The sequence below is a fragment of the Bombus huntii genome, chromosome 11, assembly GCF_024542735.1.
Source record: "Bombus huntii isolate Logan2020A chromosome 11, iyBomHunt1.1, whole genome shotgun sequence".
Lineage (NCBI taxonomy): Eukaryota > Metazoa > Arthropoda > Insecta > Hymenoptera > Apidae > Bombus > Bombus huntii.
Genome location: NC_066248.1, coordinates 1,246,302 through 1,267,635, shown reverse-complemented (window position 1 = coordinate 1,267,635; position 21,334 = coordinate 1,246,302). Strand labels below are relative to the sequence as shown.

Below are 21,334 nucleotides of genomic sequence, written 5' to 3'. Positions count from 1 at the left end.
GGACTTTATTTTAATTTCTTTTTCTTTAGACTGCTATATTATTATAAAACATTCCGTCTCGAACACAATGTTAAATTAGTAAAAGAAATTATCCTCAAGTTTGAAGATAATACTTTAATAATATGATGTGACACTAAGGAATAAATCAGATTGTCGCACGTTATATAAAGTGTAATTATTTATTTACAACAATCTATATCAATACCATATTGACTAATAATATACAAGTCGGTAATATCTAATAAATAATAAAACTAGTAATTTAAAGTACTTTAATTTCCAAATGATATTCAAATCAGGAAAGTTTTACGACGTATATCATTTTGAAATACTAATTTTTAGATTTATCAGATATTGAATACAACTGCAATTTTTTTTATATATAAAAATATAAACAGAGTCTTTGTTCACAAATCGTTAAACAGTTATTAAATAACAAATTAATTAGTTAATAAGATCACTGATAAAATTTTGTAAAATACGTAATTTAATTTTATCAATCGTCTATACAAATTTTAACGTGAATATTGTTCAGATATTTCAGAATCGAGAACGTCTATACGATATTTTAAGTATCAAATCTACGAAGATTATACATACAGAAAAACAAAAATTTAATATTTCATTAAAATAAATATTATTTAAAATAATTAGTTGCACCATTACTTTGGTCGAGTATATGGACAATGTAGTGCGCTATTAAAACATATATGTATACAAATACAGACTTCTAAGTACAACAAACTATGTATTACTTTTAAGTAGTTTAGAGTGGAAGTGAAATTATGTTTGATTAAATGTCAATTCTTTTTAACAAACTTATATACATCTATCATATCTTGACGGAGCTAGTAGAATAAGTTGAGCTTACATATAATATTATGCTTAATCATCGTGTATATTCACATTTTGTTTTTAATCTATCGGCATTTTGGTATAAACGCAAATGGGACGAGTGCAAATTCAATAAACATATGCGTATAAATAATAAATTTGCAAACGATATACGAGGTGACAAATTACATGTAATCTAAATACTGCAGACGTAAGTAATTTATTTCTTTTTGATTGTTTTATAGTCGCAGGTAGAATTATCTAAAGACCTGAGAAATTTCTATATGCTTAAATAAGGTATTTCTGATGAAAAATCAGCATTACGTGTTAAGAATGACTTTATTCGTTGCTATCTTCCTACCTACAATGCCAATTTGTCTTATACTACGGACCGTTTCGTTTGATTAAAAATATACACAGTATTTATAAAATAAACAGGAACATGTCACCATATTCGTCTCCCGTCGTTGATGACAAAAATGTAATTTCTTTTCCGCTTATCTCTTTTTCCTATTTTTGAGCCCTCGTAAAAATAACTCTCTCCCCTTCTTTTCATAAGTTCAAAAAACATCCGCCTATAATTCTATGGTTTAACATGCCTGATGTTATTACATAATATCCTATGCATTGTATCTACAAGGCGCGTGCAGAAAGTCATATTCATGTTGTAAAAAAAGTTATATATGTACTCGTTTTACAAGTATATTCGACAATTGAGTGTCGCTCGCCAAGCGTTAATGTTACAACTAGAACTTTCTCGATCCGGAAATAATTTCTTGATAAAGTTCTGGCGTGATTTCGACGTATTCTTTGTTACCGGATAAGAAGTACATCTTGTCTTGAATTTTGCTCGGATCGAAACCTTCCTTTTGAAGGTTCATCTTCTTCAACTTAAATGTCCCTGTTATTTCCAGTTCTTTCACAATTCGCAAGAAGATTGGTCTAGCGTATGCTGGCAGTGCTTTCTCTAAACCTTCTGCAAGAGCTTTGAAATCCAGAAGGCTGTCTGGGTCAACTATCGCTGCCATTCCTGCCCTTCCTTCCATTCCAGGCACCTTCGGTGATATTAAAATTAATTCACGTTTTTAGATTTAAAATACAAGTCAAACTTTATGTACAAAAAAGTGTGACAAGTTTTACATAGTAATTAACTACGTCTTTTATTAAAATTATCTATGTATTAATGTTATATTAAAAGCGGATATAATTATTTTTGTTAACAAACCTGAACTCCGTAAACGGTAGCGTCTCTTTTTCCTGCAATATTACTGATAACTCCCTCCACTTCTGCAGTAGCAACGTTTTCTCCCTTCCACCTAAACGTGTCGCCTACTCTATCCTTGAAATAGATATAACCGCATTCATCCTCTACTAAAATATCACCTAAGAAAAGAATTTCAGAAAATAGAAATTATCTTAAGAGAAAATCGTTGGTGGTAAAGACTTTTATTTAAACGAACATTTGATTGGACGAAGGTCCTTTTACGACTGCGTATAAGTCCCTTATCAGTTATTAAAGTACAACTCACCTGTTAGAAAGGCCTTATCACCTTTCACAAACACATCTTGTATTATTTTTCTTTTCGATTCTTCTTTATCCAGATATCCATTGAACTCTCTTAACGCGTCTCCTTCTTTTATTAATCCTATGAACATGCCTGGCTCATCTATCAAAAAAAAAAAAAAAAGATAGTTTTGCAGAGAAAATAAGTAGAATTTCGTATTAAGTGTATTACAAAAATAAATTTAACACGACAAAACCAATATTTCAGCAAAGTTTGCTTTCGCATCCGTTATGAATTGTTTAACATCAAAGTTAAATTCTTACTTGTTTCTGCTCTTATACATAAGCCATTGGTTCCTCTAACAGGCTCGTATGTCTGGTTATTTACGCGGATAATTGCTAGAGGATGAAACACTCGTGGCACAATTAGTGGCACAAAACCGACGGCGCCAGTTCGACCGTCTAAATTAGCTGTAATACAACAATAACGAATTATTTAAGAATCTCTACTGTAAGAATTAAATATAAAAATTACAATAAGGAATATCAGCTTATGATTTGTTGTTACAATTTTATTTGAATGCTATAAGTAAGTAAAATTGATTACAATATAAAATATGATCGAAATTCGAAATTGAATAAAGTATAAAAGAGAAGAAATTGAATAAAATATAAGAATATTTTCCAAATGTTTTTACATAACGTTCCTAGATATATAATTAAAATATTGAATGTTACCAATGTTAGCATTGCCCTCGCTAGATCCGTAGAATTCGGAAATTCGTTTAATGTTGAAGCGTTTGACAAATTCGCCCCAAATCTGCGGCCTCATGCCATTTCCAAACATGAGTCTCAAACGATGCGCATTATCTTCCGGTTTGGGGGGTGCATTCAGCAAGTAACGACACATTTCACCGACGTATTGTGCTGCCTAACAAACAAAATTACAATTTGATAGGAACGGGCATTACATTTACATTTAAAAATTGTACAATGTCCAATCAATTGTTACACTACGCCGTGCACTAACTTAATAATTAAAAACGCATTAATAATACAAAATATTCTCTTATAAATTATGCAATTGTTGCAAATTAATCAGTAATGAAAACACTTAATATAATTTGGATGTTTTAGAGGTATTAACGATATCAGTAAATTAATTATTTTTCATAAAGTTTAGGAACAAAATAACGTCGAATATGTAATTTTACATATAGCAAAATGACTCAAATCTGTATAGCGCAATGTACTAATTTATTCTCGTTTATAAGCCGTTCCTTCTGCTTTGGAGAGACTAACGGATATCGTGACGAAAATGAGCGAATTGAAAATCCAATTTTGTAAGCATTAATTTCACTGAGATCGCTATACAGTATAAAAATTTTGTAAATCACCTACGGTACAATTATATTTGATGCAATCTGTCCAATAAGCCGACACTGAAAACTTGGTCCTTAACACGGTTGGTATACCTTTCAGAATTGCGAAACCTACTCCAAGCATTCCACCAGCAGTATGGTACAAGGGATTTGGATTGTATAGGATATCACCCGATCTCAAGCCCACCAAATTAAAGGGCATTACGACCAGCAAGTATCTGTAACACATACGTTACGTTATTATTTTTATTCTATGTATCATAAAGTACAACGAAATGATTAACGTTGTTTCAATTATTTATAAAACAAATAGTACTTTTATATGATAAATAGTAATCACTCAAAGCGTTATTGTCTGATTTGATGTAATCTCATCTGACGAGCTTGAAATTGAAATAATTTTAAAGAATGTTAGCAGAAATAAAATATTTATGAAAAGTAGGAATCTAAAATAGAAAGAAATTCTTAAAATCTTTCTATATACTTTTTCATTGCAAGCCATGTTCAAAATTAATATATGACGTATGATTGAATTAAATTGCTTCTTTATTTCATCCAAAAGAATTAACGATAAATCGAAATGAAAGTTGACATGGACAGGAGCTAGGGTATTTTATTAGTAGCATAAAACAGTCATAATGCAGGCAGACAGGAAGCAGTCTCTGGGTAAAGAGACTACATTTACATGTAATCTCATTCTCGACGAGTCGTAAGGCTTTCCTGAGAGGATTATAGATCATTTATACGTTCAGCAGGGAGATAATTCATTCTGTACACGGAACTCTGTCTAAGCATAAATGAAAGTTTAAAAACCTTTACTAAAAATTGCTCTAACAGTACAAGTCGAGCTCGTTATCTGTTTTTTTATATACTGTATAACGAGCAGAATGGAAAATTACATATTTTCGATAAAATATTTCCAACGATACCGTTATCCGTAGAAAAAAACTTGGTTAAAAATATTTTATTTGCTAACAATAAATTAATTTACCATACTAGAAATGATAATTATTTGTAGTAGTAAAATGTCCAATAAATGAAACGTTCAATGTTTCATGCATGTACAATCATTTCTACCTTTAAAATTTTATTTCCTTTTCTACAATAATTTTTCTCTTTAGAGTTTCGTTCGAATTATATTGTTTATTAGATTTTAGATAATACAATTATGCAGACCTGGAATTATCGGTTCTATAATTATGTTACAAAGTTAATCGTAATCAGGAGATTTACTCAATCGCCATATAATACCATTAAAAGGAATACCGTTGATCTGACTTTAAGTCTCTAAAGCGTTGTCTTAATTTTGTCGTTCAAGACCGACCTAGGTACGGAGGGTCGATATATTTACATAATAAATCAACTTTTGTGTTAAAGATTATAGTAAATTCTAGGGTATAGTATCTAACGATACTATCAACCTTGACCACTTTTTAGTTAAAGTTCAATGCAAAAAAAAATCAAACCGCGTCATACAGAATGTGTTTCGCTTGCTTGATATTTTTAAAACTATAACTATACTTTCAAAACTAACGATTATATTTAACACGATTCGAAATAATAATTTTATAAATAATACCAAGTAAGCCAATCACCCTCTTTTAATTGAACTAAAGGTAACAGGATAAAAGCCTCGTTTCGCTACATTTGAGGGAAAGATTTAAAGAATATGGGTTCTTACCTCGAATTGAGAACTATTGCAACTTTCGGTAAACCAGTGGTACCGCTTGTGTAAAAGTATAGCAGTTTATCCCGGTAATTGGGTTCGTCTTTTACGACAGGCTCATTCGTGCTGGCTTCCGATATAAGTTTGTTCAAATCGTACACTCCGTTCTCACAGGTTTCAGACTTGAAACATACTTTGTATCTCGCGATTCCCTGGATCGAGTCCATAATGTCATCGACGGCTAAGAAAACAATTTAATTTTTATATATTTGTCCGAATTCTTGTGCTACCTACATTTCTATGATCATCGTTATTTCTGACGTAGAAAATTCGATAATTTATACTACGATTTACACACAATCGTTGGAAGAATATACCGAAATGTCTCTTCAACTTTATTTTAATGATTTCAATGGCTGAACAAGCACTTGATTTACAGTTCCCTCCCTCACCCTCTGTTATTTAAACAACCTTTCACACTCGACTAAAATAAACACGTGTAATCAAAGAAAATCACATTTTGTAATAAATTAAACGTTAAAGATAGCAAGTTATCTCCAATTCCATTAACAATGATCTTTACTGAATAATTGTTCTACATCTTAAATAACGATTTCTTTGTGATGTCTCGTTCCTTCGATTGCCTTTTTCCCCTTTCTTTATCACGTTGTAATTGTTGCAAGATAAATCACGTCCATGTCATATTTACCAGACGAGTATTCTTCCACGTAAATGATACTCTTCACTTCAGCGATACGAAGACAATGAATCAAAGACTGGAGACGCAAATTCGTGTTAATCAGTGCGGTAACGACACCGAGTTTTCCCAGGCCAAGCCAAATCGCGGCATATTCTGGTCTATTGGGCATCATTAAGGCCACAGCATCTCCTTTTACGTAACCAGCTTTTTGAAAAATATATGCTATCTGGTTGCTATATTTGTTAATCTGCAAGTTTGAATTTTTAAACATTATCCTCTTATTGTCTCTTATATCTGCAGATGAAAGAGAAAAAGTAACCAATCGTTATATTCGGTGTACTATTTGCAAATAATAAATAATAAATAAAAAAGGAGAGTAAAATAAACAGAGACGTTTTTTCACTTGAATCTGTAATGATGCACGAAATACCTGTCTCTGGCTCTCTATAATTCTGTTTAAGGAATTAATTGAATTAATTTACAACCTTTTTATACACTACTACAGATGTATTCGTGTTTTAGAACAAATGAAAATTATTTTCAACGGACAAGATTCTTGCAGACATATAAACGAAAATGTAATCTTCCTCTGCTTCGATGCTCTTTAAAGAAAACCGAAAGATTTAAATAATCGACAAATAAGAAATTAACGTCCACGATCGAAATTATCGAGCTCGCATGTTGCATATGTACGTACGTCGGAATAAGTCCAAACTTGATCCTCGAAGAAGAAGCAAGGCTTGTTAGGATAACGATCCACTCTTTTCTTAAAAACCTTCACGACGGTCATATTGTTTCGACGTTGCCCTTTTATTTCGATTTCTGCCGTAACAGCACGATACAGGAATCTGAAAATTATAAAGATAATTTTTCACGAGATTAAGAGTTTGATAAAATTATATATTTTTATCGAAAAACTTGAATCTCTCTTCTAGCTATATGTTTATTGCATTTGCAATTTAAAGTCGTCGTATAAATTTTTGTTTCGCGTTTATCGCGTTTTTTCGATACTACGATGCCTTAAAAAAAATTGATCTTAATTTTTTACGTACACACTGACGCAATTACGTTCATTCAAAAAAATATTTGCACAAACAAGATAACATTTATCTGTTTTAATTTCACGAAGCATGAATCGAACCTTGCTAATTTCCCCAAATAAACATATTTATCAGAAAAATATTTTAGCGAATTTTCAAGATTCGGGAACTCTACAGAATTAAAGTTTAACTTTGCCTACGATTTTATCAAAAAAAAAAAAATGTCATCAATTGTATTATCTTTTCGGAGTTCCTCGTAATCTTTTCGGATTACATGCATCGTATTTAATTGTTAGATTTGATAAGCTAAAAGTATGTATGTAAATACTAACGAAAAGGTAAAAACTAGTGTCATTAACATCAGTAATGATAAAAGTTGCTAGATAACGCCTACAGTAAGTAATACAGTACAATATACTAGAAACGCTTTGTATACTAGAAAAGTTGGTAACGAAGATATTACATCGTATCGTATCTTAGATAGAAAAAGAAAAAAAAGACGAAGGTAACAGTTCGACTAGAAATCAATAGATAACAAATTCATTTTCTACTAAGAAGTAAATTTACTCGCATTGATAGAATACGGTACTAATTAATGGCATACTGCTAAACTTATAATTAATATAAATTAGTTCTATTCGCACATACAATATTGAGCGCAATTTTAAAATTACGACTAAGTCAACAATGTTCGAAACGATTTAATAAAGAAATTGTAAACATATACATATGTTGCGATATGTTGGTAGTCTATATCTAATATACGTATGTACGTAATGCGTCTAACAAAAGACGACCTACTTTTTCTTATCGTCTAATGAGTTGCATATTCTTATCTTCTAATTTCATTGCAAAATATTTAAAATTGAAAAATTTCTTATCTATCTATGCCTTGTACATTTTACTTTTTTTTTTTTTGGAATTCTAAGGAAACTTAAATTTAGATAATCTACTTTCCTTCGTTGTCTATGCCTTATATTATCCAGTTTTCTCTGTGAAATTTAATCATGAAAAATTGCGAAGATACGTAATCATGTCGGATTTAAAAACTCGAAATTTTATACTCGAAATAGGAACATAGAGTTAAAACGTTGCTTAAAGTCCCCTGTATAAATCTTGATTTTTCATCAAATACTTGTAAACGAAAGAAGATGTTAGATTTATTTCTTTTAGACCTCCAGGCTTGCATACTCCCTTCCGCTATCCATCTTATGTCTTAAAATTCTAATTATAAATACTCAACACTGTATAATCCATTCTCCCTCGTTCGCTTTCTATTTTCTATGTCTTCTTCGGATTTTAATCATATTTAGAACTGTCGGTTCATTACCCTTTGTCCTCCTATGTTTTTAATGTCGTATATTTTTTCTTCGAATTCCCATCGTTCAAAGTTGAAAATTATCCAACTTCTTCAGCTTCGATAATTAAGATCGAAACTTTTCACTTCGCTTAACGCTGTGTTCTCTATTTTTTCATCAAAATATTCTATTTCTATCATACAGAAAATTATAAAATTCAAGATTGCTTGTGTCGTTTATTTGAAACAAATATTTAGAATGATACAGGAACTGTGATTATACGCAAACATTTACCTACGATTTTATTGGACGGTAAAATTTCATTGCTGTTTACGCTACTATTTATATTACGTTTCATATCATAGACATAACACGTTTTAATGTGAATGATCATTTATCGAGACGCCGTTGATGGGACATCGTATATAACGTTTGAACTTTGAACAATTATGAGAAAACAAGTAAAACTTACAACCGATTCAAATTTGTTTGTCAGTGATAAGTTAGTTTAAATGACATTATCGCATGGCCAAAGATACACATTGATTGAACTTTGGAATTTTTATCAGTCACAGGAAGTGCGATGCGCGTACGTGCACCTTTTCCAGTAATAACAAGCTTTGATGTTCATCCTACGATGTCAATTATAACAAGTAGTTATATAAAATCTTGTGTACTAGTTAGTAGTATGTGTATACGTATTTAAATAGTTCAGCTATCTACTGGACAAATAGGAAAATTCATCTTTTTTCATTACCTCGTGTATATCGTATATAGTGATGCGAGAACATAATCGCTGCTAATTCCGATCAGGAGCAACAAATGGTATTAAAATAGACTTAGGATAGATCCGACGAGATTTCTACGCTCGTATTTACGATTCTTTGATTTGCAAAGTATATATGTAATTAGCAAATAATCGCGAAACACAACAAGACAGGAGCTTTTGATAAAAATCTCAATGATAACAAGATAATACCAGAAGCATCTTCCTTTTCGAGTCATTTCATATTTTATAACGCAATTTACCTCTACTTTTTCTACTGATTGATCTCATATCGCTAGATTAAAAGCAATTAAAAATACTAAATAGAAAAATACGTTTTTTCCCGCCTCTTAAGCCTTTGTCATACAGAAAATTGTACTCGATCAGCTTTGTATCAACTTTTACAAATACGCTCAACTGACTAATACTATTATGCGTCGACACAATGCAACGGATACAGACAACTCTTGGGTACAGAAAAGTGCGAGGAACGTATTTATTACGAGATGTAATAGCAGCAGAGAGAAAAGAGAGAAAGAGAGAGAGAGAGAGATACGATCCATTTTTCTCCAATAACAATTCCATACTCTTCTCACATCTTGTTTGATCTTCAAATATTCTATCAAATCATCCCTCTCTAATCTACTCCGTTAACCTTTGTATTCCGCAATCGAAGTTCATTTAACCATCGATGGTAACGGAACTATGTTTCTCGCATTAGACAAATAATTCCGCGTTCTGCTCTCGATACTGAAACTACCGATATCACTTTGCCGATGTCACTATCGAGTAACGTGTGCATTACTTTTGCGACATATACGTACAGAAAAACGAGTAGATACGAGCATATTTACCAAAGTAAGCATTTCTTTTCTCTAACGGTCTTTTTAGCCAACGAGCGTAGCCTTACGCAGGTCAGTGACCGTTGATGATTGAAGAAACGCATCTGGTATGAGCAAGTACTTTCTCGTCGCGGACGAAAGCGAAACGTTTGAAAAACAATCAAAAAGGCTCTACGAAGGTACTGGTAATGACTTTGTGTAGAGCGAAGCAGGTGATAAAAAGCTGATAAGGAGCCGCGATATGAATGTTGAGTTATTGAGATCAAGCGTACAGAGAACCGAGCTTCCTATATTTTTCTTTGTCATTATTCCTTTATTAGTGAGCTTTCTCCTTCTAACTACATAATAAATATAATGTATAAAGATTATAGGAAAAAATATGATAAGTAGATTTTTGAATAAATAAATGTTGCAAACAGAGAGAAAATAAAATTCGCTGTTTTACGCGTTAACGTAATAAAAAATAAATTAAACAGTCACAAGGAAACGAAATATTATATAGTTACGCGATAACTGTGAAATGTTTAGTCTAGACTAATGAACATTGCTTTTATAAATACTTCATAAACGCAGCGAATGACCTGCACATGGTAAGGCTACGAAATATAGCACATCCAAAGAGATTCATAGTATAAATTTCCAGACGTGAACTTTTTCTAGTAATAAAGCTTGTCGTACAATAGTCTCGCGAAGACCTTATGCACTTTAAACCGAGATCGATATAGCTATATAAATAAATATTCATTTTCCTAAAAGCTTCAACACTTTCTCATTGTATTTTTAAGTGATATCTTACTACTACCTCCTGAATAACCTCTGACGCAGTCAGAAAGAGTTGTTAACGAATACTATATAATTTTCGCTGTCTGATACATTCGATACGATTCATCAATTATCGGCATTCAACGATTTCCAATATTTGGTGAAAAGTTTTCTCTACTTCGATCCTATCAGTTTCCGCATGTAACGTTGATAACTTTATGAAAATTTATATTTTCGCCAATATAAAAAAGATGGGCTCTAGATAAAGAATTATTTTACATACCGTAATAAATCTTATAACGAACACTATAATTTGGGTGTTTTGTACGTTCCTGCATTATGTTCATTGTTACACTTTCAAACTCTCCACGAATGCCTTAAAATTAGCAGTCGATCGATAATAATAGATTTAGGACTTACTTCAGGTCACGAGGTAGAACTTTGCAAATGATATATAGCTTCCGATGAAATTTGCAGATAACTGGAAGTAAGGCCAAAGCAAGCGCGACCTGGGCAATCTTGTTGAACCCAGGGAAACCGAACCTCGTCGCCACAACACCGAACATCGCAGCAATAACACCCAGAGCTAACAGCAAAAGTGTAACATCCATGATCCAGCGTCACCCAGTCTGTTCGCTGAGTTCTGGTACCCGTACCTCGGAACTGCAAAAGATAACACGATGATCAGTTTCCTTATATGTATATCGAATATGAAAAGACCAATTATATCGCGTACTGTTCTTCTACTCAGGGTAAGAACGTTTCCACGAGAATAACGTCGCTACTTTTGCACCAAAGAACATTAATTTTATTTTCTATTTTACATATAGGAAAGTCAACTTCTATGTAGAACGATTACTCTCTGGCGGTTCAAAATTATGTAAGGTAACACAATCAGCAGCTTTATTTCTGACTCGCACAAAGTGTAGCGATCAATACTTAGCATTTTAAGGGTTGACGACGTAATCGTATCAATTATTCGCATATCGAACCAAACTTTCTTAAATTTTATTAAATTCTGGCGCATTTAAATGCCACGGCCAGTCTTTTCTATTTCGAAGCCAACAAAAACACGCCACGAACGATGTTTGCATCTGAGAGTCATGCTACGAACCACGGTCAGTCTCTTTGTTAAAGAACTTACACCGAATTAATACGACAAGGTTCTTTGTTTCAAAGATGCACGAGATTGCTTGGACGGCCTCCTTGTCTTCGAGTCGCACGTGTTACAGCTCCGACAACCGCAACCTTCCGCTATAGGGATACGCGAGTGCCACAACAACGATCATTTATACCTATGTGCAACGTGTCACGATCAATATTACATCCAGAACCGCGTAAAACGCCCCGATGAATCTTTCATGCTCGAATGTCACATCGTCACTTTATATACATATAACAAAAACCTACGAGTTAATGTTTTAAAAGATAAATACCACGATCATTTTAAGTTATTATTAGATATCGAAACCAAATAAGATATTACTATACTATAACTATGCAAAATTCGATGCATTTTGATGTTCCACTATCACGACTCTTTATATCCCTTTATATCACAATTACAATCGTGACGATCAATATATCCTATGTTTTACTAATACCACGATCCAGCTGAGACAATATATAAAAATATCACAATCTTTTGATCCAATCCCAATCCAGTTCCCTCATATATATTTTGTACAAAATACCCAGTGATTTTAACAAAATAGCTGGAAATTTATTCGAGATTTCTTCTGTTAAGATGAAATTGCATGTGGTGCACGAGAATAAATAAGTACCTTACTCGTTTCAAGGGGTACGAGAAGCACCACGGTTGATCCTGAATTGAAAATCGTACGAGACAGCGTGCAAATCAATATCCTGTGCCTCTCGGAGCGAGGCCACTCTCGACGATGCACCAACAACACTAACAGCCGGCAAAGCGACTGACTTGACTGCAGACACCGCGTTCCGACGGCACTTCGCTATTGCGCCACCACTGAGAATAATTCCCGAGCGATAGTGTACGTACAAAGCAACAGAAAATCGAAGTTTTATTTTAACGAGATTCCTACCAACGGCGTTCCTCCAACTTCACGTTCCTGTCGCATCGCTACTAGGCATGCCCAGCCACTCTGCGAACCTGAGCAAGCGCCGTTTTGTTTCGTGTATGCTTTTTACTTTCAAGTTTGCCTATTGAGAGTTTTTTTAAAAAATCACGGTTAAAGATAAACGAGCAAAGAAAAGTGAAATGGGAAAAAAAATTCTATTCGAAAACGTTTATTAGAAACAGTTTGCTTTTTGTGTAAAGAATGCTTGAAAATTTATATTATTACGTTTCTTGCTCCTCATTTGTATAGACTATAGACGTTAATCTACGATTCTTGTCGGTCGTCTTCATACACGCAAACTTGCTGCAGATATTTCGCCAGAAGGTGATGTAATGTAATAAACATAAGAAGCACGCGAGGAGTTTAAAACTTATGGAACAATGTAACTTAAAAATCATTTTTGCCAAAATATGTTAAATATGCTGTAGACATTTATTCGAGATTTCAATTTAATTATAATTCTGGTAACTAATATAATACGTTGTTATGTACGATACTTTGTTAGTTTTCAACATGAAAACTTCTGCAATCGTTACTATTTACTTTTACATATTTATTAATTATAAATACAATAATGCTCTAGAAAAATTCGATCACATATATTTTACATTCACATATATTTTAAAATAAAAATTCATATTGTCAATGAAAGAATTATAATTTTTAATGATCTGCGTATAATTAGATTGCAGCACCATCTATATGTTAAAGAACAATGAATAATCAGTATTCATATAGCATAGTATATTTTAATCGAAAATATATGATTCGTAATATACGAAGAATAAACTTAAATAATATTAAAGATTGCGATATATATAAAATACAAATAGGTAATACAATAGCGCATCATTTTGATTTTCAAAACAAATTTCATATTATCTCCAAATGGTTTAAATAAAACTGATTACCAGGAAGAGAAATTCAATTGAAATCACCAAAATTTTGATTATATCTATAATTTTATAATCACATTGGAACAAAACCTATTAAATTTAAAATATTATTTTAAATTTATTAAAATTGATACGAAGATTTAATAAATTAAAAAAGACAGACATACTTGAGGCTGGTTTGCTCGTAAACAGTAAAGCTTAAAAATCTATTAAAAATGCAAATGAAATACGATCGTTATTCATTTTATTGTAAAATTAAATAATCATGCAATCGCATGTTACAAAAACATATATGCAATCAAGTTTGATAAAATAATACACATGTATTAACTCTCTTTGTAATTTATATAAGTCTTTTATATTGAGCGTCGATAAAATCAAAATTCATAGCAGGAATGTTATATGACAGGAAGAAAGTTTGATGTAGAACTATTCGATCACATGCTTTAATTCGTAATCTTCGTATTATTGACCTGGTCACAGTAACTTTATTATTCATGTTTTATCATTTTCAATACATATTTTACTGTTAAATTTCTTTCAGAATACGTGTTATAAAACACGTGTTTCTGCAACACATTTACTATTATCTAACGAAAGAACAAATATCGTTTAAACGTATTTTAATTAGTTCTTAAACTACAACTGTTCATAAACGGGTGAAAGTGTAAATTATTTTTCATAAAAACATTTAAATCCGTGATTTATAGAATTAGTATACGATTTATAAAATAACGTGCTAGTTTGTACAATTATTAGTCATTCGATTGTATGACTATGTATTAAGTGTACAACAATTTTAATATGAATTATCTCTATCATTTTACTAGAACCGTTCGACAGAGAATTTAAGCATAAAAAGTAAATAAATGTAGTTCTACCTTATAAATAAGCACCACTGACATTTCACTGTTACTTAAGTTGGATATGTACTTGACACACGTTTATGTAAAAATGCAATAGTTCTGCAACCGCATCAGCCATTTATAATCAGCATGCTACTGAATTAAACTCTCGTAAAATGTTAAACAGATGTACAATAACTAACATATCTTATTTTTATTATAGCATTACTGATTTGGAGCTAAGATAGGAAATGATGGGAAGACTTAATGAACGTCCTGAAAGTGAATGTATATTTAAAAATAAGTAGTTCTTCGTGGATTTAAAAAAAATAAAGTTGGTGGCAATATGATTTGTAGCAATTCACAAAGAAATTACCTAAGTTTGCTGGATTGGATATAATTTTTACATTGATCTACAACGGTAAATATTCTAAAATAATTATAAATTCCTTCTGTTCAATTTTGTGGACTTTTCTTGTTATATGCATTTATATCTTCTAAGTTCAAAATGTCAAATTCTATGATATTTTTTCCTGCAAATTGTCCAAATACTCCGTTTGATATACTACGTTTAACAACTGCAAAATAAAGATATATACATTAGTCCAATCAATAATATTAAACAATCATTAGATAGTATTGAATATACCGACCATTTGAATTTACTTTTGTCAACATATATGTTGGTAAATCCTGACATTCACGAGCTATATATGTCCCAACAACTGATAAATCAGAGATTGGTGGAGTGACCACTTTCATTGTTTTACGCACAATTTCTGTGTCTACTTCGTAATAACCTGCAACCATTATACAAATAAAAAATATATTATTATATTACTTATTTCCAAATTCGAATTCATTTGTTTTACAAAATATACGAAAATTACCATTATACATTTTTCTGAGAAGATCATACATATTGCGCGGTGGTAAAACTGCTTGACGATCAAGTGGCATCACAAAGCAACATTGCCCATCAATATCAATTATGCCAGTTTTATTCTATAAAGAAATAAATTATACAAAGTAATATATTCTTTCTGTCAGATACCTTATATAATACATATTTCAACATGCTTACAATGTTAAAATCATGTACAAATCGACCTTGACGCCCGCCACGGAAATCTGGCACATCAATTTTCTCATAGTGCTCATTTTCCAAATCGATCTCAAATCGTTCCTTGAAGAAGCTTCTTATGTTACTTATATTTTTGATAATATCCGCAGCTTCCTGCTCTGTAATTTTTTTCACACCTTTTGCAATCAAATCAGGGTCAATATTTTGTATAATATCCATAACTTCTTGTTTTGTAGCTCTTCTCAAACCTTGTATAATTATATTAGAATCTGCTACCAAGCCTTCGTGCAGTACATCTTTGATATAAGGTGTTTTGCTTGATTTGTCATAAGGAATGCTGTACCATCCAGTTTTAAATCTGTGCATTTGTGTTCTAGAATATTGTCTGTATATGTATAATCCACCCATGACTCCAATTAGCAGAATCATAAATGCAACGATAAACAGTAAAAATGTTGCGGTCACATGAATGCGATAAATGCTTCTCCGAGAAACAAAATAATGACCTCCCACATCGGACTTCAAGCATTGTGCCTCCGCATCCCGTTTACCATTTTCCTGTTTACATAATGATATTTATTTATACTGAACCCTACTTCATGAGTTTTGATGAAAACAATGTTTGATGAAGAAAAAAATATCATTTTAATATTCACAACGATTAACTAAATGGGAACAGTAATTTTCTAGAGGTGAACTCTCATCTATCTATATCAATTTTGCAATCCCACCACCACTATATCGTCGCTGGTCTGCGATAATGGTGAATACGTGTAACGAACTATTAAACGACGTCATAAAATGTATCAAATACGCAGCACCATGCAAGAGGCAAAGATAAAATTACATTTACACACAAATAAATTTATTAAAAATGAATAAAATTCATGGAGAACGATAAATTCGATGACATGATGAATATTTATTTATAAAGAGCAAACTAGATTTAAAATTTCTGCGATTATTTCTATTAATGTTTCATCGTTAACAACATTAAAATATCACTAATGCTAGAGTTTGATAAATATCAAAATAGTGCTAACCGCTGAATTCTCCGCAATAAACAACGGTTGTTCCTTCTTCTCAGTAATGGCCTTTGTGATGATCGTCATCTTGATAAATGTTTTGATTTCAGTATTCTTTTAAATATCAATAGACCTCTAGCACGGAAATTTTTTCCGTGCGTTCGATCGTACAATTATAACGAATAATCACCACACTTTGGCAAATATCGAAATGTAACACAACTTACACGACGTAGCTAAGTATCGCGCGCTATATCCACAAAATTTCAGGATGAACTACATACATACATACATACATACACATAACTACACACACATATAAATGCAACCGAGATTGATCGGTGACAACCGCGCCCTCAATGCACTAATAAATACTATTTGCGCATGCGTCAACTCCGTGTGAAAGGAAGTCGACCGCTTCTCAATGTTTTCTACGTATAACAGGTATTTTATGTATTTATATGTGCACATTTTGATTGCACACACATGCGCGCGCGCACACACACACACACACATACACAACGATACAACTAAGAATATTACATGATTTACACAAAGCACGAAGTCTTAATATTATTATTATTTAATATCTTTTTTATGCATTCAATGTTTACAGTATTTTCAATTACGATATATAGAAATTATGGATAAAATTCAGTGTACATTTCAAAATGCTAAATCAAAAGAAGAGCAGGGAAATAATTTGATTAAAAAAGAAGAAATAATTGATAAATGCGCAGAACTTGATCATGATGAATTAGTCAAGCTAACAAAAGGAGCAATTCGTAATATAATTGAAAGCGATCCGTTACTTTCTGGTTTACCGGCGGATGTTACTATCGAGGAACTCAAAGCTCAAATTGCAGTTGCACAAGGACAAGCGATAACTTTGTATTTGAATCGTGGAGAATTGCCAAAACTTGGAATTGTGGTGAGACATTTTTCAAATAACTTTTTATATATTTTTTATATTTTGTATTACGTTGTTATACATTTGATATTGTTTGTATATAACATTTACTATGTTTGATAATTAAAATAAAGAAAAATTAGGATAACAATCTATATAACGATTTTTGGATTATTTTAAATTGATTCTTTATGATTTTAGGTACCCCCTCACCACACTACAGTCGTAGATCTCAAGAAAGCTATAAAACGACATACAAATTTATCTCTGAAGAGAGAGAAAGTCAAAAAGAAGATAAGTTGGAAACATATTTGGAAAAAGTATCATCTATGTTTTGAGAATGTTAGATTAACAGATGACAATGAAAATATAAAAGCTTATGGAATCACAAACAAAGTAGAATTACATTATGTAAAAAGACGTAGAGAAAAAAACAAATTGATAAAACACTCTTAGTTTTTGCGTAAAACGTGTAATATGTAAATACTGCAATTTTACATTACATAGCAATTTATACTTTAAAAAGTACATTATACTATTATTATTAATTAGATTTCTTATATATATTATTTTTCAGGTAAACATTTGTATTGTGGTTGTTGAATTTCACATTTTAGATATGGATTGACATCTTCTAATAAGAAACAAGTTAATTCGAATGCTGCAGATCCATGAAAATTAGTCACAGTTAATTTCTTCAAGTTAGGCATTCTATATAGTGCTTCTAGTCCCCTTTCTGTTACATTTTCACATTCTGATACGTCAAGATGCTCTAACTTTGGAAATTCTGCAGACAATTTATCCAATGACCAATCATCAATTGTTTTACAACCTCTGAAGCTTAGTGTTCTTAAATTATAGAGATTAAAAATAAAATCAAGATGTTCAAATCTTATAGGATATCCATTGAAATCTATTTCCTCTAAAATAAAGTTTTCATCATATTCTTCTGGCAATTTTGAAAGTTCATTCTTCTTAGTTTTATCTATCCATTCATTGTGATTTTTGAACCTTATTTTACCGCTACACTCTATAACATACTTAGCTGCTGCCAAATCTGGACCTGCTAAGATATATTTTTTATATTGTTCTTTTTCGACATATTCCTTATAATTATCTTTTTGACGTTTCCACCAATGTTGTAGACGGAATACAAGAAAATCATGCAAATTAGGTGCTTCTACCTTTACAAGCATTCCTAGTGGTGGACCGTAAACGTGTCTGCCATAAGCTTCTGCTTTTGTTCCAACAGTAACTTGTCGTTTACGTAAATACTTTATAAAGTGACTGATAGCTTCATGGTTATCATAAAACGAACGTGTCACGTTAACCTGTACCGGTCTATAAACACTTTTATGTTCAAAAATTTGTTTGAATATCATGCGGGTATAACGTTGACGTAACATTTTTATTATGTAGTTTCATGTATGAATGATATCTCTTGTCTCACAAATTTGTCTTATCTCATAACTTGTTTCAAAATATGTATAATTTTATAATATTCATTTAATAACAATACTTTTGCAAAAATAAACAGTTGTTCACTAAAGCTATTGAACATCAGCGAGTATATATGTCTAATAATATACACTGGGCATGTTCACTATAATGATACCGTGCTGTCGATAGTCAACATAATATATCGATTTACCGCCGTAATTTAAATTATAAAAATTTCACGAATCATAAAAAATCCTCGAACCAATGATTTCTTTTACATACATTACTTGGCATAGTTATACATACGTGTCGTAATAGAACAAGAAATACTATCATGGATGATCAGTATGTATATACATTAAATTGAAAATTACTTCAATAGCAATTATAGCATTATAGTAATACTAATTGAATGGTATTGAAAATTTGTATGGGTATCTGTAGTTTTGTTATTATTATTGTATATTATCTAATTATTAATGCAATAAATTTGATACTCAATTAAGGAATTATTAAAGTTATTAATTAATTGAATACCGAAATAATATTACGTACTAACACGTTGTATTGTTTGCCACTAAGGCTAATATTAATACTAGTAACACTACTAATGCTAATAAATATTTTAATAAAAGTAAGATATTTTAAATGAATCAGTAGTTTGTGACGTGTAATTATTTTAACCTATACAATTTCTTTTGTGTACCGTACAATTTATAAAAACATGAGTTAATATTTTAAGGAAGGTGTACTTAAATTAACAAAAGAATATAAAATATTAAGTTTGATAAGATACCCTTTATATTTTATATTGAATTATTTGCTCAAATTTTAAAACTATTTGAAATTGGCATGTCAAACATCTGAACGAATATGCAATGTTCAACAGTCGACAGTAATCAATTTACATTCTGCGGTAGTTGTCGCTAGATATTTCTTTGGTGTTGCTGATGAAACTGCAATACGTCTTATAATATACTTGTGCCGGTATTTTTGTGTGCAAAATATATAAGGTGAGAAAAGATATAATTAATCCAATATAATTTATAAAGCATGTAATTTTTTATTTGTAATAATGTGTATTATTATTAAAAATGATCTAATATTCTAACAGTATTGGCGATGTCAATCTATTAATCGTATTTTGATTAAAGGGGTAATTATTTTTGGATTAATATAAAAGTCATTGGTGTGCAATTTATTAAAAGTTTGACAAGATGATGGAAGATATGCAAGAAGAGGTTAGTATTTTTCTCTTTTTCAAATAAAATATGTGTCTATTTCTGAATTGTCAGAATATGTGAACATACAGTATAGATTCATATTTTAATGCTTTTTTATATATTTATTTATTATAAACGATGTTTATTTTAATGACAAAAATGACTGTTACCTTGATAATGATAGCTTATTTTACATGTACATTCACATTTGATTTAAATGACTAATATCTTTATATAGTAGTTTAGCGAGTACTTTAATATTTTAGACCCAATTTGTGGTCGATGATGTAAGCAAAATTATTAAGGAAGCGATTGAAGTATCTATTGGGGGAAATGCTTATCAACATAACAAAGTAAATCAGTGGACCTCGAATGTTGTCGAAGGATGTTTGGGGAATCTTACAAAACTTCAAAAGCCATATAAATATATAGGTATGTATTTTTATAATTCACAAGAACCAATTTAGTAATTGTAGTTAAATAATTCATCTTTTGTTGAACTAAAAAAATTGTTTTAGTGACTTGTACTATAATGCAAAAAAATGGAGCAGGACTGCATACTGCGAGTTCTTGCTATTGGGATAATGCTACTGATGGTAGTTGTACAGTGCGTTGGGAAAACAAGACAATGTATTGTATCGTTTCTGTATTTGGTCTAGCAATTTAACTGACTCTAGTATTTTAAACGCTTTTCTGATAAACTAAAATCTCAACAAAGAATAAAATTTCGTTTACTAAGTTGCAAAAATTACAAGTATGGTGTAGGAAATATAAAATCTATTTTACACAATAGCCTCTTCCTTTTCACGATATATTATGTATTTTTTATATTGCAAATACATTGCATTTAAGACACTAATTATTGTATTTATTAACTAAAATATTTTGTTGTTTTTGTATGTATATATATGTATTTATTATAATTAGGAAGTAATATTAAAAGCATCTGTTTTAATATTTTGCAATTTTTATATAAATGGTATTTATTATTTACATTTATGTTATATATGAAAAATATTAC

At 31.0% G+C, this 21,334-nt stretch overlaps 5 protein-coding genes across 13 annotated transcripts; 2 read left to right on the top strand and 3 right to left on the bottom strand.

Annotated features, from left to right (window-relative positions):
- Positions 1-160: 160 nt before the first annotated feature.
- Positions 161-13,862, bottom strand: LOC126871055 (long-chain fatty acid transport protein 1-like). Of its 3 annotated transcripts, none has more exons than XM_050629417.1 (11): positions 12,579-13,862; positions 11,215-11,457; positions 6,784-6,934; positions 6,096-6,333; positions 5,402-5,627; positions 3,740-3,938; positions 3,077-3,269; positions 2,663-2,809; positions 2,364-2,501; positions 2,060-2,217; positions 161-1,889 (listed from the first exon to the last, which is right to left on the bottom strand). In XM_050629417.1, exons 2-11 carry the CDS (start codon positions 11,403-11,405, stop codon positions 1,581-1,583), a joined length of 1,950 nt encoding a protein of 649 aa, XP_050485374.1. In that variant the 5' UTR covers positions 11,406-11,457; positions 12,579-13,862; the 3' UTR covers positions 161-1,580. The 3 variants fall into 3 exon arrangements, with proteins under 3 accessions (XP_050485374.1, XP_050485375.1, XP_050485376.1); XM_050629418.1 differs by having other exon boundaries at positions 12,584-13,862; XM_050629419.1 differs by lacking the exon at positions 12,579-13,862 and adding an exon at positions 11,939-12,463.
- A 530-nt stretch (positions 13,863-14,392) lies between these two features.
- Positions 14,393-17,016, bottom strand: LOC126871061 (integral membrane protein 2B). Of its 3 annotated transcripts, XM_050629430.1 has the most exons (7): positions 16,759-17,015; positions 15,964-16,273; positions 15,716-15,891; positions 15,522-15,636; positions 15,285-15,431; positions 15,008-15,209; positions 14,393-14,907 (listed from the first exon to the last, which is right to left on the bottom strand). In XM_050629430.1, exons 1-6 carry the CDS (start codon positions 16,825-16,827, stop codon positions 15,088-15,090), a joined length of 939 nt encoding a protein of 312 aa, XP_050485387.1. In that variant the 5' UTR covers positions 16,828-17,015; the 3' UTR covers positions 14,393-14,907; positions 15,008-15,087. The 3 variants fall into 3 exon arrangements, with proteins under 3 accessions (XP_050485387.1, XP_050485385.1, XP_050485386.1); XM_050629428.1 differs by having other exon boundaries at positions 15,716-16,273; positions 16,759-17,016; XM_050629429.1 differs by lacking the exon at positions 14,393-14,907 and having other exon boundaries at positions 14,909-15,209; positions 15,716-16,273; positions 16,759-17,016.
- A 19-nt stretch (positions 17,017-17,035) lies between these two features.
- LOC126871064 (U11/U12 small nuclear ribonucleoprotein 25 kDa protein-like) lies at positions 17,036-18,377 on the top strand. 4 transcript variants are annotated; one of them, XM_050629436.1, is made up of 3 exons: positions 17,036-17,184; positions 17,357-17,671; positions 17,852-18,203. In XM_050629436.1, the coding sequence occupies exons 2-3, from the start codon at positions 17,384-17,386 to the stop codon at positions 18,104-18,106; spliced, it is 543 nt and encodes a 180-aa protein (XP_050485393.1). In that variant the 5' UTR covers positions 17,036-17,184; positions 17,357-17,383; the 3' UTR covers positions 18,107-18,203. The 4 variants fall into 4 exon arrangements, with proteins under 4 accessions (XP_050485393.1, XP_050485392.1, XP_050485389.1 ...); XM_050629435.1 differs by lacking the exon at positions 17,036-17,184 and having other exon boundaries at positions 17,205-17,671; positions 17,852-18,129; positions 18,203-18,350; XM_050629433.1 differs by lacking the exon at positions 17,036-17,184 and adding an exon at positions 18,228-18,377 and having other exon boundaries at positions 17,206-17,671; positions 17,852-18,129.
- LOC126871063 (distal membrane-arm assembly complex protein 2) lies at positions 18,103-19,063 on the bottom strand. Its single transcript, XM_050629431.1, has one exon. The coding sequence runs from the start codon at positions 19,054-19,056 to the stop codon at positions 18,217-18,219; it is 840 nt and encodes a 279-aa protein (XP_050485388.1). The 5' UTR covers positions 19,057-19,063; the 3' UTR covers positions 18,103-18,216.
- Positions 19,064-19,286: 223 nt separating this feature from the next.
- LOC126871065 (dynein light chain Tctex-type) lies at positions 19,287-21,172 on the top strand. Of its 2 annotated transcripts, none has more exons than XM_050629437.1 (5): positions 19,287-19,435; positions 20,011-20,103; positions 20,245-20,331; positions 20,580-20,745; positions 20,832-21,172. In XM_050629437.1, the coding sequence occupies exons 3-5, from the start codon at positions 20,308-20,310 to the stop codon at positions 20,978-20,980; spliced, it is 339 nt and encodes a 112-aa protein (XP_050485394.1). In that variant the 5' UTR covers positions 19,287-19,435; positions 20,011-20,103; positions 20,245-20,307; the 3' UTR covers positions 20,981-21,172. The 2 variants fall into 2 exon arrangements, with proteins under 2 accessions (XP_050485394.1, XP_050485395.1); XM_050629438.1 differs by having other exon boundaries at positions 20,205-20,331.
- The last annotated feature ends 162 nt before the right edge of the window (positions 21,173-21,334 follow it).